Source organism: Pseudochaenichthys georgianus, chromosome 19 (assembly GCF_902827115.2).
Source record: "Pseudochaenichthys georgianus chromosome 19, fPseGeo1.2, whole genome shotgun sequence".
Lineage (NCBI taxonomy): Eukaryota > Metazoa > Chordata > Actinopteri > Perciformes > Channichthyidae > Pseudochaenichthys > Pseudochaenichthys georgianus.
This window is the reverse complement of record NC_047521.1, coordinates 28,102,917-28,117,290: the sequence shown is the minus strand read 5'-3', so window position 1 is coordinate 28,117,290 and position 14,374 is coordinate 28,102,917. Positions and strand designations below refer to the sequence as shown.

Genomic DNA, 14,374 nt, shown 5'->3' with positions numbered 1-14,374 from the left:
CCCCCCCCCTCCCCCTTATCACCTGAATCTCCTCTAGAGCTCCATTGAGTTCTTTGTAACCAGATGTCTCTCAGAGGGGCGTGGGGAGGGGCTCCTTGTTTTCATCTAAAGTAACAGACAGAGAATCAGCACTTTGGAAACAGGGCTGAAACAGAGGGGATTATGGGTAATACTGCAATGATCTGTTTGGTGTTTCAGCCAATCAGAGACAGGTTATCTGAGACCTGTGGTATATTGATGAGAAACATTATAATAGGAGACCTTTAACAATTATGACTCATTCAAAGCATTACCATAATAGTGTATTCTCTAATCTAAAGTGCAGCGCCAGTTGGAATGAACACTTTGTTATTGCACGTTAAACAATATTAGAAATGTCGACCTCTCTTTGTCCAGGGATGGGATGTTGCATTGTTGGAATAAGATGTGTGTCATCACCAAGAAATGCTTTTAAATTGTTTTGTCAACACATAATAGACATACACAAAACACTACATTGAAAATGCACATAATACACAAATACATACTTAAACACAAAGAGGTATTTCAGAGAGGGCATTGTCCGATCTTATTTGTTCAATCAGACTCTTTATGGTCCGTGGTAGAGTCTGTGATTCGTCAAAGCTTCTTCTCCTCCTTAATTCAGTTAGGATATGTTTAATGTGAGTGCCACTGTTAATTATTATTTGGTTTAGCACCCTGGGGCATCGCCATGATGTTCTTTACGTGTCAACTTCATCCTCAGAGGATAAAGAAGTTCTGCTTACAGTCTCTCTGTATATTCATGAAAGGAAACAGCTGGTCCTACATCCCACCATGAAACCATGAAACCCCTCGTATTTAACCATTTGATCCACCTTTTACTTCCTTTTACACTTCCTGAAATGTCGATCCTTAACATATGTCTCTCTGTTAAACACATACAAGACTGCAAATACAATTTAACAGAGTAAAAGGCAATCAGAGTATAAAACTCAGGGGCGGTTCTAGGGGGGGCCAGTGCCCCCTAACACTGACCTCTGACCCCCCTGTGGCCCCCCTAATAATGCATTTTTTTTTTTAATGTATATTTTCTGGTACTCAGGATGTTGTTGCTGTAATGTGAGATTGTGCAGACACCCTTATGTAAAGTAGAGATGTAACTGTTCATTGCCTTTATTTTTATATAAATATGGTGTTAGTGCAAACATGGCACTATAATTTAAGCTGAAGCTAACAGTAATAACTATAAGACATATCTGAAATAAATAAGTGTACTGAAACAAATACCAATAACTGGATTGCATTGTTTTCTTATGCGCAATTACTTCATTCCGTCTAGTTCTCTTTTTCGTCCTGCATTCATTGGGCCCCCCTCAGAAAATAACTGGCCCCCCCGGTGGCCCCCCCAGTCAAATTGGTCTAGAACCGCCACTGATAAGACTATATGTTTTAAATGATTATATGATAGTTTGACACAACAAAAAGCATCATTTGTTTTGAGGAATAGCTTACACCAAGACATTTTTGAGAAATTATGATTACATCACACTTACATACTCAATACTGTGGGCGACTCCCACAGGATTTGGCGTGAAGAGTCTCAGGGACACAACGACATGCTGACTGCAGTGGGGTTTGAACCTGTGCCCCCCTGATCCGAACACCAACGCACTAGGCCACTGCGCCACAGCCTCCCATGTTCCTTACCTGTTCTTCTCTTGTGTGTTTTAGGACTACATCCACGTGGAAGGAGACCTGAGCTACGGTCCTGATGAGACCCAGAAATTAGTTCCCGTCCGCCTGCTGGAGCTCAGCGAGAAAGACGGCCTTCTAGATGAAAAGCAGGTCCGGCAGTTTGTGATGGACCTCAGTAACCCGAGACAGGGAGCCAAGCTGGGACGCTACCCGAGAACCACCGTCACCATCACAGACCTGCCAGGTGAACTAGAGGGGACCTTCTCCATGTCTCTTCTACATCAACATGTGTCCCCTCTTCTTCATGTCTCTTCTACATCAACATGTGTCCCCTCTTCTTCATGTCTCTTCTACATCAACATGTGTCCCCTCTTCTCCATGTCTCTTCTACATCAACATGTGTCCCCTCTTCTTCATGTCTCTTCTACATCAACATGTGTCCCCTCTTCTTCATGTCTCTTCTACATCAACATGTGTCCCCTCTTCTTCATGTCTCTTCTACATCAACATGTGTCCCCTCTTCTTCATGTCTCTTCTACATCAACACGTGTCCCCTCTTCTTCATGTCTCTTCTACATCAACATGTGTCCCCTCTTCTTCATGTCTCTTCTACATCAACATGTGTCCCCTCTTCTTCATGTCTCTTCTACATCAACATGTGTCCCCTCTTCTTCATGTCTCTTCTACATCAACACGTGTCCCCTCTTCTTCACGTCTCTTCTACATCAACATGTGTCCCCTCTTCTTCATGTCTCTTCTACATCAACATGTGTCCCCTCTTCTTCACGTCTCTTCTACATCAACATGTGTCCCCTCTTCTTCACGTCTCTTCTACATCAACATGTGTCCCCTCTTCTCCATGTCTCTTCTACATCAACATGTGTCCCCTCTTCCCCATGTCTCTTCTTCATCAACATGTGTCCCCTCTTCTTCATGTCTCTTCTACATCAACATGTGTCCCCTCTTCCTCATGTCTCTTCTACATCAACATGTGTCCCCTCTTCTTCATGTCTCTTCTTCATCAACATGTGTCCCCTCTTCTTCATGTCTCTTCTACATCAACATGTGTCCCCTCTTCTTCACGTCTCTTCTACATCAACATGTGTCCCCTCTTCTTCACGTCTCTTCTACATCAACATGTGTCCCCCTCTTCTTCATGTCTCTTCTACATCAACATGTGTCCCCTCTTCTTCACGTCTCTTCTACATCAACATGTGTCCCCTCTTCTTCACGTCTCTTCTACATCAACATGTGTCCCCTCTTCTCCATGTCTCTTCTACATCAACATGTGTCCCCTCTTCTTCACGTCTCTTCTACATCAACATGTGTCCCCTCTTCTTCATGTCTCTTCTACATCAACATGTGTCCCCTCTTCTCCATGTCTCTTCTACATCAACATGTGTCCCCTCTTCCTCATGTCCTCTTCTACATCAACATGTGTCCCCTCTTCTCCATGTCTCTTCTACATCAACATGTGTCCCCTCTTCCTCATGTCTCTTCTACATCAACATGTGTCCCCTCTTCTTCATGTCTCTTCTACATCAACATGTGTCCCCTCTTCTCCATGTCTCTTCTACATCAACATGTGTCCCCTCTTCTTCACGTCTCTTCTACATCAACATGTGTCCCCTCTTCTTCACGTCTCTTCTACATCAACATGTGTCCCCTCTTCTTCACGTCTCTTCTACATCAACATGTGTCCCCTCTTCTCCATGTCTCTTCTACATCAACATGTGTCCCCTCTTCTCCATGTCTCTTCTCCATCAACATGTGTCCCCTCTTCTCCATGTCTCTTCTACATCAACATATGTCCCCTCTTCTTCATGTCTCTTCTACATCAACATGTGTCCCCTCTTCTTCATGTCTCTTCTACATCATCTCAACATGTGTCCCTATTCTACTACATGTGTCCCCTCTTCTTCATGTCTCTTCTTACATCAACAACATGTGTCCCTCTTCTTCATGTCTCTTCTACATCAACATGTGTCCCCCTCTTCTTCTTGTCTCTTCTACTTCAACATGTGTCCCCTCTTCCTTCATGTCTCTTCTACTCAACATGTGTCCCCTCTTCTTCATGTCTCTTCTACATCAACATGTGTCCCCTCTTCTTCATGTCTCTTCTACATCAACATGTGTCCCCTCTTCTTCATGTCTCTTCTACATCAACAGTGTTCCCCTCTTCTTCAGTGTCTCTTCTACATCAACATGTGTCCCCTCTTCTTCATGTCTCTTCTCCATCAACATGTGTCCCCTCTTCTCCATGTCTCTTCTACATCAACATGTGTCCCCTCTTCTTCATGTCTCTTCTACATCAACATGTGTCCCCTCTTCTTCATGTCTCTTCTACATCATCAACAACATGTGTCCCCTCTTCTACATCAACATGTGTCCCCTCTTCTTCATGTCTCTTCTTCATCATCAACAACATGTGTCCCCTCTTCTTCATGTCTCTTCTACATCAACATGTGTCCCCTCTTCTTCATGTCTCTTCTACTTCAACATGTGTCCCCTCTTCCTCATGTCTCTTCTACATCAACATGTGTCCCCTCTTCTTCATGTCTCTTCTACATCAACATGTGTCCCCTCTTCTTCATGTCTCTTCTACATCAACATGTGTCCCCTCTTCTTCATGTCTCTTCTACATCAACATGTGTCCCCTCTTCTTCATGTCTCTTCTACATCAACATGTGTCCCCTCTTCTTCATGTCTCTTCTACATCAACATGTGTCCCCTCTTCTTCATGTCTCTTCTACATCAACATGTGTCCCCTCTTCTTCATGTCTCTTCTACATCAACATGTGTCCCCTCTTCTCCATGTCTCTTCTACATCAACATGTGTCCCCTCTTCTTCATGTCTCTTCTACATCAACATGTGTCCCCTCTTCTTCATGTTCTCTTCTACATCAACATGTGTCCCCTCTTCTTCATGTCTCTTCTACATCAACATGTGTCCCCTCTTCTTCATGTCTCCTCTACATCAACATGTGTCCCCTCTTCTTCATGTCTCTTCTACATCAACATATGTCCCCTCTTCTTCATGTCTCTTCTACATCAACATGTGTCCCCTCTTCTCCATGTCTCTTCTACATCAACATGTGTCCCCTCTTCTTCATGTCTCTTCTACATCAACATGTGTCCCTCTTCTTTCATGTCTCTTCTACATCAACATGTGTCCCCTCTTCTCCATGTCTCTTCTACATCAACATGTGTCCCCTCTTCTTCACGTCTCTTCTACATCAGCATGTGTCCCCTCTTCTCCATGTCTCTTCTACATCAACATGTGTCCCCTCTTCTTCACGTCTCTTCTACATCAACATGTGTCCCCTCTTCTCCATGTCTCTTCTACATCAACATGTGTCCCCTCTTCTTCATGTCTCTTCTACATCAACATGTGTCCCCTCTTCTTCATGTCTCTTCTACATCAACATGTGTCCCCTCTTCTCCATGTCTCTTCTACATCAACATGTGTCCCCTCTTCTTCATGTCTCTTCTACATCAACATGTGTCCCCTCTTCTACATCAACATGTGTCCCCTCTTCTTCATGTCTCTTCTACATCAACATGTGTCCCCTCTTCTCCATGTCTCTTCTACATCAACATGTGTCCCCTCTTCTTCATGTCTCTTCTACATCAACATGTGTCCCCTCTTCTTCATGTCTCTTCTACATCAACATGTGTCCCCTCTTCTTCATGTCTCTTCTACATCAACATGTGTCCCCTCTTCTTCATGTCTCTTCTACATCAACATGTGTCCCCTCTTCTTCATGTCTCCTCTACATCAACATGTGTCCCCTCTTCTTCACGTCTCTTCTACATCAACATGTGTCCCCTCTTCTCCATGTCTCTTCTACATCAACATGTGTCCCCTCTTCTCCATGTCTCTTCTACATCAACATGTGTCCCCTCTTCTTCATGTCTCTTCTACATCAACATGTGTCCCCTCTTCTCATGTCTCTTCTACATCAACATGTGTCCCCTCTTCTTCATGTCTCTTCTACATCAACATGTGTCCCCTCTTCTTCCATGTCTCTTCTACATCAACATGTGTCCCTCTTCTTCATGTCTCTTCTACATCAACATGTGTCCCCTCTTCTTCATGTCTCTTCTACATCATCATGTGTCCCCTCTTCTTCATGTCTCTTCTACATCAACATGTGTCCCCTCTTCTTCATGTCTCTTCTACATCAACATGTGTCCCCTCTTCTTCATGTCTCTTCTACATCAACATGTGTCCCCTCTGTGGAAAGAGACTCTGAAAGTTTCAGGAACAAAGATTTTCTCTCTTTTTTGATCCATTTCTATAAAAACCTGTCTGAAAATGAGCTGATCAGATTTTGGCCACTTGATGATGTCATAACGATGTGTTGTCTTGTGTAACCATCAGCCAATCAGCAACAAGGTACCCCCCCCCCCCCCCCCCTTATCCCCTGAACCTCCTCTAGAGCTCCATTGAGTTCTTTGTAACCAGATGTCTCTCAGAGGGGCGTGGGGAGGGGCTCCTTGTTTTCATCTGAAGTAACAGACAGAGAATCAGCACTTTGGAAACAGGGCTGAAACAGAGGGGATTATGGGTAATGCTGCAATGATCTGTTTGGTGTTTCAGCCAATCAGAGACAGGCTCTGGATATATCTGAGAGCTGTGATGTATTGATGAAACACAGGATAACAGGGGACCTTTAATGCAAAAAGACAGATCTTTAAAACGGACCGTAGGCACTGAGATCAGTTACTGCGTAGCTACGAGAGTGACACAGCTTTTTCAGTATACAAAATGGAGGTCCATCACTTTACCCTCGAATGGCTAGTATCAGGCTTTCATTTGTTTCATATTTCATATCAGCACGTGCATAGGCCTAAAGCTATGATTCACATGCTCCACGACGTATACGTATGAACATATATATATTGCATTGTCTTACCCTTGCTTATGGCCTTCTGGACAAATACTGACTTTGCTGAAGGTCACCTCTCGTTCTGTGGCAAGGAGACGTGTCCATGTGTTTCAAACTGGAAGACGTTTTTTGTAACATAGGTACAAATATTCACTGTAAGTGTTACTATAACGGCACTTCGTTTCAGATTTAAAGACCTCAGCTATTCACAGATACCGTCTTATCGCCGTCTTCACCTTTCTTTCAGCTTTCAAAGGTTTTATCGTCACATGTAGCTACAGAGTAGAAATGGCCATGAAGCTCCTCCAACAATGCAACATGGATAATAGAATACACACATAAAAAATAGTGCAAGAATAAGTATTTCATCCCTTTGCCGATTCTGTTAATTTGCCTACTTACAAAGAAATGAACAGTCTATAATTGGTTTATTCGACTAATGAGAGACAGAATATAAAAAAAAGAATCCAGAAATGTACATTATATAAAAGATAAACAATTATTTGCATTGAACTGTGGTAGATAAGTATTTGAATAAACCTACCATTACAATAGACCGTTCATTTCTTTGTAAGTGGGGACTTTCACTAAATCTGCACACGATGTACATTAAGACAAAATGAAATACGGTTTTAAATTATGTTCCCCTTCTCGTTCTATCCAGAGCCCAGCGTGATGATGTTCAAAAAGGGAACCCAGAACTTCACCACCTCCGACCCGACCTACTCCATCCCCGTGGTCCGCACTCGAAACCCAAACAGCCCGGCGACGGTGAAGTGGAGAACCAAGAAGTCTCAGCGCCTCGACCTCTCCGGCGTCCTGAAGTTCAACCCCGGAGAGACGGAGAAGGACATCGTGATCGACCCGAAGTCCAAACCCGGCCCTGTGACGCCCGAAACTATCCTTTTGGAGCTGTTCGACCCGAGCAGCAACGCCTCCGTCGGAGAGAGGAAGACCACGCAGATCAACGTCATCGATGCAGGTAAGAAAGAGGAGATACCAGCCCAAAGATATGATCACAATCATGATATCTTTGCCCAGAGATAATTCAGAATCTGAATACCTTTGTTCGTCCCACAGAGGGGAAATGTACATTGTTACAGCAGGAAAAGAGCCAAAGACAGCTTAATGTTACCTAAGAAGCATGCATACACAAATATTAAAGATTGTGAGGAGCATTTTTGGTCAGAGATTCATAAAGTACTGGGAAACTACTGTGCATCAGTCACTGCGTAGCTACACTAGTGACACAGCTTTCTACATGTATTACATGGCTTAGTTGAATACTCGATTCTGATTGGTCACTTCAGAACATGTGACACGTTGTTAATCCAGTAGTACAGACCGCTGTCATGGATTTATTGACCGTTGTTAAGGACGCTCACATCCGCAGAAAGAAGGTCGGTCGATTTAAAAGCTGAAAAGCATTTGCAGTTTGCTTTTCGAACTGACAAGACAAGAGCGACAAGAAAGCAGCGGGGAAGTAACGGGCAGAAACCCTCCTTTTTACGCAGCGGTCCAGACATAGACATCAAACGGCGACACATATTCAGTGTGCAGTTCCTTTGGCATCAGGACAGGGATATCTAGATACTTTCCAAGGTTTGACATAATGAATTGTGCTACTTTTAAAGCAAGCAGCGATGTTTTCAAATCTGTAATCAAAAAGCTCCTCAAAAACGCCATCGAAGCAGTTCCTGCCGTTGCTACGTTAGTTCAAACGGCAACAACGGACTATTTTTCTTAGCGGATGCACGTCATTTTAAATCAATACAACTATTTTTTTAAATCAATAAAATCATTTTCCAAAACCATAAAAGCATTTATGTAATAAGCGGGAGATGTGCAGCGACGCGGTCATTATGAAGAACACCCTTCATGCTGATCAAGGTCCCTCCGCTGCCTGATCAGCCTGGCGGGAGTTCTTTTCCCCATAATGACCGCCTCGCTGCACGTCATCCCTTACATAATGGAGCTCCATCACTTTACCCTCCAATGGCTAGTATCAGAGCCACATCGACACACAGATGAAAGAGGTAGCTTTCCTTCACCATTAGGAGGTTACAGATTCAAATCATAGACACACTGATTATTTTATACATTTATGTCCGTTGCAAGAAAGGGAAAAAAGATCTGGATGAGAGGGGTTTCATATTTATATTTAATTTGATAAGAGAAAGGGACAATCTAAAGCAGAAGGACCGGAGGTGGTCAAGATTTGTCTAATTTAGTCCGATTGTCTGCCTTCCCCTCCCAGCAAGTCCCAGGTCTCCAGAGATGGCCCAGATGCAGAAGAGCACCAAAAAAACGACAACCACTTCTGGCGGCCATATTCTCTCCCCCGAAAACCTCAAGGCCAAAGCAACCGGACCCCGAAACATCCGCCTCAACTGGGACCCTCCGTCTGGGAACCCCCAGGGGTACAAGGTACGTCCCATCAGAGGGGGGAAGTATGGAGTACAAATACTCCGTTACTTTACTTAAGTACATTGTTCTGGTATCAGTACTTTACTCCACTACTTATTTTTCTGACGAGTTCTTACTTTGACTTCTTACATGTTGAACTCAAATACCTGTACTTTCTACTTCTCTCATGTTGAACTCAAATACCTGTACTTTCTACTTCTCTCATGTTGAACTCAAATACCTGTACTTTCTACTTCTCACATGTTGAACACAAATACCTGTACTTTCTACTTCTTACATGTTGAACTCAAATACCTGTACTTTCTACTTCTTACATGTTGAACTCAAATACCTGTACTTTCTACTTCTCTCATGTTGAACTCAAATACCTGTACTTTCTACTTCTCACATGTTGAACTCAAATACCTGTACTTTCTACTTCTTACATGTTGAACTCAAATACCTGTACTTTCTACTTCTCACATGTTGAACTCAAATACCTGTACTTTCTACTTCTCTCATGTTGAACTCAAATACCTGTACTTTCTACTTCTTACATGTTGAACTAAAATACCTGTACTTTCTACTTCTTACATGTTGAACTCAAATACCTGTACTTTCTACTTCTTACAGGTTGAACTCAAATACCTGTACTTTCTACTTCTTACAGGTTGAACTCAAATACCTGTACTTTCTACTTCTTACATGTTGAACTCAAATACCTGTACTTTCTACTTCTCACATGTTGAACACAAATACCTGTACTTTCTACTTCTCACATGTTGAACTCAAATACCTGTACTTTCTACTTCTCTCATGTTGAACACAAATACCTGTACTTTCTACTTCTCTCATGTTGAACACAAATACCTGTACTTTCTACTTCTTACATGTTGAACTCAAATACCTGTACTTTCTACTACTTACATGTTGAACTCAAATACCTGTACTTTCTACTTCTTACATATTGAACCCAAATACCTGTACTTTCTACTTCTTACACGTTGAACTCAAATACCTGTACTTTCTACTTCTCACATGTTGAACTCAAATACCTGTACTTTCTACTTCTCTAATTTCCCAAACAGCTGGTTCCTTTAGTCTGAATGTGTGTTGGGGCGTGATCATTATTCTTTAGAGTCACTGCGTGCCTATTGGTTGGAACACGATCCGTGTATCCATCACTTCCTGGTCTTCTCTAAAGAAGAGGGACCAATGGAAACGTTATCATGTTGCCGTTGGTCACCATGGAAACATTCATTAGCTAACAATGACATTATTGTTCTATTGATATAAAGGGAGGTCAGGTACTCTTTAAAGCAGCTGCTAGCTATGGGTACTTTCTACTGAAGTACATTTCAAAGCCTCTTTACTTTCACTTGAGTAAAGAAGTTTAGTCAGTACTTCTACTTTCACCAGAGTATTTTTAAACACGAGTATCTGTACTTCTACTTGAGTAAAGGATGTGTGTACTTTGTATGCTTCAGGTAAAGTACTGGATCTATGGCGACCCGGAGGAAGACGCCAAGGTGATGGATGTGAAGACGCCTCAGGCTGAGCTGACCAACCTGTACCCGTACTGCGACTACGAGACGAGGGTCTGCGCGTACAACGTCATGGGAGACGGATACGATACAGACATGGTGCCCTGTCAAACACTGGAGGACGGTAACTACTCAGATTTACTATACTGGTGTTTATAAAAGGATACCAGACGAAAATATTATCAAAATGGATTGGGTTGAACCAGTTATTCTTAAAATCATCAACATTTGAACACTAGTTTAGTGTTTAATTGATTCATTACACATTAAGGATTAGTAAAATGCCATGTCTAGCTGAAAATGTGCTAAATAAACGTACCTTACCTTAGTTTGACCATAAAAACGTTTCCTGTGTTGTTTTTTCTTCAGTTCCCGGTGAACCTGGACGTCTGGCCTTCAACGTGATCAGCCCGACGGTCACTCAGGTCAGCTGGGGTGAACCTGCCGAAACCAACGGGAACATCACGGCGTACGAAGTCATCTACACCCCCATCGGCGAGGACACGAGTAAGAACCAAACCTCAAGAGTTTATCTATATATTAGCATGGTGTACTTTTTCATATTTAAAGGTCTCCTATCATGCAAAATGCACTTCCTGATGTCTTCTCTACATCACCATGTGTCCCCGGTGTCCCCCCGGTGTCCCCGGTGTGTCCCCGGTGTGTCCCCGGCGTGTCCCCGGCGTGTCCCCGGCGTGTCCCCGGTGTGTCAGGAGACTCTCAAAGTGTCAGAAACAAACCCCTCTCTCTTCTCCTCCGTACCCACGTCTCTAAAAACGAGGAACAACGGAGCTGATCCAGATTTGCTGCGTCATGACCACATCACTAAAATGTGGGCGGGCTTTACCCCCACGGGCCAATCAGAACCGTTTCTGTCAGAAACAATGAGACGTGTTCTGGAAGTGATATGGTCTGTGTTTACATTAGCATGCTAGCACTCAGAGCTAACCTGTGCTGGAGAGAGTGTGTGAGGAAGCAGGAAGTCAAAAGGAAGTCACCTGGTGGTAACCCTGAGAGAGAGAGAGAGAGAGAGAGAGAGAGAGAGAGAGAGAGTTTGAGCTCCATCCTGTTTCAGAGAGGATCCTTGATGTGGTTTTTGGAGTTTTATCACGGCAGCATTTAGCATTTTTTTCAAAGCTACAGACCCAGAATCAGCACTTGTCTAACAGGGCTGAAATAGAGGGATGTGAGGCTAGAATGGGTGATCTGTTTGGTATTTTGAGCAAAACACTGTTTTATATATTTGTATATATCTGCGACCTATCATATATGCCTAAATACAGTATAATAGGAGACCTCTGAACCAATACTTTCTCCTCACAGAGCCAGAGGGCGCCGCTAAGAAGATAAAGATCGACAACCCGAAGAAGCGCATGCTGCTGATCGAGAACCTGCAGCGCGCCCAGACCTACCAGTACAAAGTCCGGGCCATGAACAGCATGGGCTGGGGTCCATTCAGAGACGCCACCATCAACCTGGCATCGCAGCCCGCAAGACCTCTGTCCAGTAAGTATGGGGCCAACGCACCCTCAACAGACTTCAGCTTCAGTCGGAAACACAACAGATTTAAGACACCAACAAATATGAGACTACATTCAAAGGTTTTATCACCATTTGCTCAAAAGCTACAGAGTAGAAATGGCAATGAAATTATTCTGTCCTGAGCTCCTCCAACACATCTGGGGTGGTGGTGGCGAAGTCGGTAGGGACTCGGCTTGGCAACTGGAAGGTCACCAGTTCAAGTCCCGGCAAGACCAAGTACTACCGAGGTGTCCCTGAGCAAGGCACCGTTCCCCACACTGCTCCTAACACAGGACGGGTCAAATGCAGAGAAACAATTTCCCCACGGGGATTAATAAAGTATATATCATATAATAAAATAAAAAGAAGTCTATACAGAATATGATATAAACAATAACAGAATATGAAATTAAATAATGTACATTAAGAGTAAATTAAATACGGTTTAATGCGTCGATAACTATTTATTTATATAAATAAGTCTGTTGCAAGATGACAAACAGATGAATGTTTATTGGGGCAACAAAACAAGTAATATAAGTGAAATAGGAGGACAGCGAAATTGCCCTGATGATAGAAATAAGTAAGTCAACACAAATAGGAGACTAAAACAAGAAGTAGAAGGGCATGCAATCGCCCTGAGGGTAAAAGTGAAGTCGGAATTGGAAATCCTAGAAACCAACAAACATGAATAAGATAATTAACCGTTTTATTAAATGCAATTAATTCTCTGTGAAATATTAAACTTGTGTAGTCCATAAGAATACACAGATTTTTATATTTGCACCCTGGTAAGACGAGGCAGATCACCATTAAGACACGAAGCCATTTTAAAGTGTAATCAAGTTTAGACGTTAAGAAAACATTAGTTTGAGATTGGAAATAAAATGAGCTGTTATTAAAAGCAATGATTAGAAAAAGCCAAATAACGGATAACACATTTAAAAAGTGTGCAATATGCTTGAGTTTGAACTTACGATCGTCTCTCTACATGAATTGATCAAAGCTCGAAGATCTCTTCTGCTTTATTCTCCTCAAATAAAATCAATCAATTATTCCAAGGCCTTCAAATCTTTTTGATTTCTTACAACTAGTGGTGATCACACCCAGAAGAAATATTATTATACGTTCCCTGCCAATACCTCCTTCTCCTCCTGTCCCGATAGTTCCCATCATCCCAGATATCCCCATCATCGACGCTGAGGCTGGAGACGAGTACGACAGCTACCTGATGTACAGCAGCGAGGTGATGAAGTCTCCTGCCGGGTCCAAGACTCCCAGCGTCTCCGGAGATGGTGGGTAATCAAAGGGGCTGACAGTAAAACTAACCCGGCTCCTGCTTCATTCATGTGACTGCCAGACCTGTGAGCTATCGCTGTAATGTGGATCCAATTATTCTGCATTTATCACCGTCTTTGTTCCCGTTGGCACGTTTTTTATGTGCTCTGTCAGAAGGGGGAAATGTAAAAAAAAACGACTTCTCAATTCTCCGTTTTTCTACTACTAACTCCACCAGAGGGGCATTGAGGAAGAGCTGGAAAGATTTATGACTTCTTTCTGACAGGCAACGCCTCACGAAATGTGCTTCCAATACATCCCCAGATATCTGCAATACTAGTGCTTTACGATTACAAACCGCAAGGCCTCTCCTCGTTTCAATCTGCTGCCGCTCTTCTTCTTTCTGCAGACCTTGTTTTATTTCTCTCTGCTGATGTTGCTCCTCGTCTCCAAGAGAAAAAAACAACATATATATCGTCGCTGTCAGGCGGAAAACCTGAAGAGAGCCCACAGGTTTCTGTTAAGGAAATAAAGAAATGAATACAACCTTTTAAAGTAATTGAACAGGATGTTGTCAATATCCTTTTGTTATCTCTTCCTGTTTATCTCTAACAGCTTTTTAAAAAATGAATTGTATTCAAGATCATTCTCAGCTACTGTGAGGTGATGGCTTTACAGCATCCTCTGTTAGAGACTAAACAGGATGACATGATAATGAAATCTGATATGAGGACATTTTTAATAACTTTCACATTTAGAAAAAACAAGTTAACCAGAGAACAACTCAGTTAACCTGTCAGTGTGCTGATTCAACCCAGTCTCACGGCATTTCGTGTTATCGTCACGAAATTAATCTATTGATTCGGTTCACCAACACGATTTCCCCATTTGTTTCCGTGTCACACAGAACGATTTAAAAAGCAATGTAAATAATAACAAATTAGAAGGAAAAACAGATTTTAAAAATACAGATTTCAGTATTTTGACGCTCTGAGCCATTTATTTTTCTCATAGATGGCAAAAAAGGTCCGACATTGACAATTTAAAATAAAAACA

At 42.6% G+C, this 14,374-nt stretch overlaps 1 protein-coding gene across 1 annotated transcript in view; it reads left to right on the top strand.

Annotated features, from left to right (window-relative positions):
* LOC117464632 (integrin beta-4-like) overlaps positions 1-14,374 on the top strand; it is a 33,443-nt gene that overhangs the window by 6,648 nt on the left and 12,421 nt on the right. Inside the window, exons 2-8 of the mRNA XM_034107162.2 lie at positions 1,714-1,921; positions 7,234-7,551; positions 8,827-8,996; positions 10,463-10,643; positions 10,889-11,026; positions 11,843-12,025; positions 13,207-13,335. Of these exons, the coding sequence (XP_033963053.1) occupies positions 1,714-1,921; positions 7,234-7,551; positions 8,827-8,996; positions 10,463-10,643; positions 10,889-11,026; positions 11,843-12,025; positions 13,207-13,335 (1,327 nt within the window). The remainder of the gene's footprint in view (positions 1-1,713; positions 1,922-7,233; positions 7,552-8,826; positions 8,997-10,462; positions 10,644-10,888; positions 11,027-11,842; positions 12,026-13,206; positions 13,336-14,374) is intronic.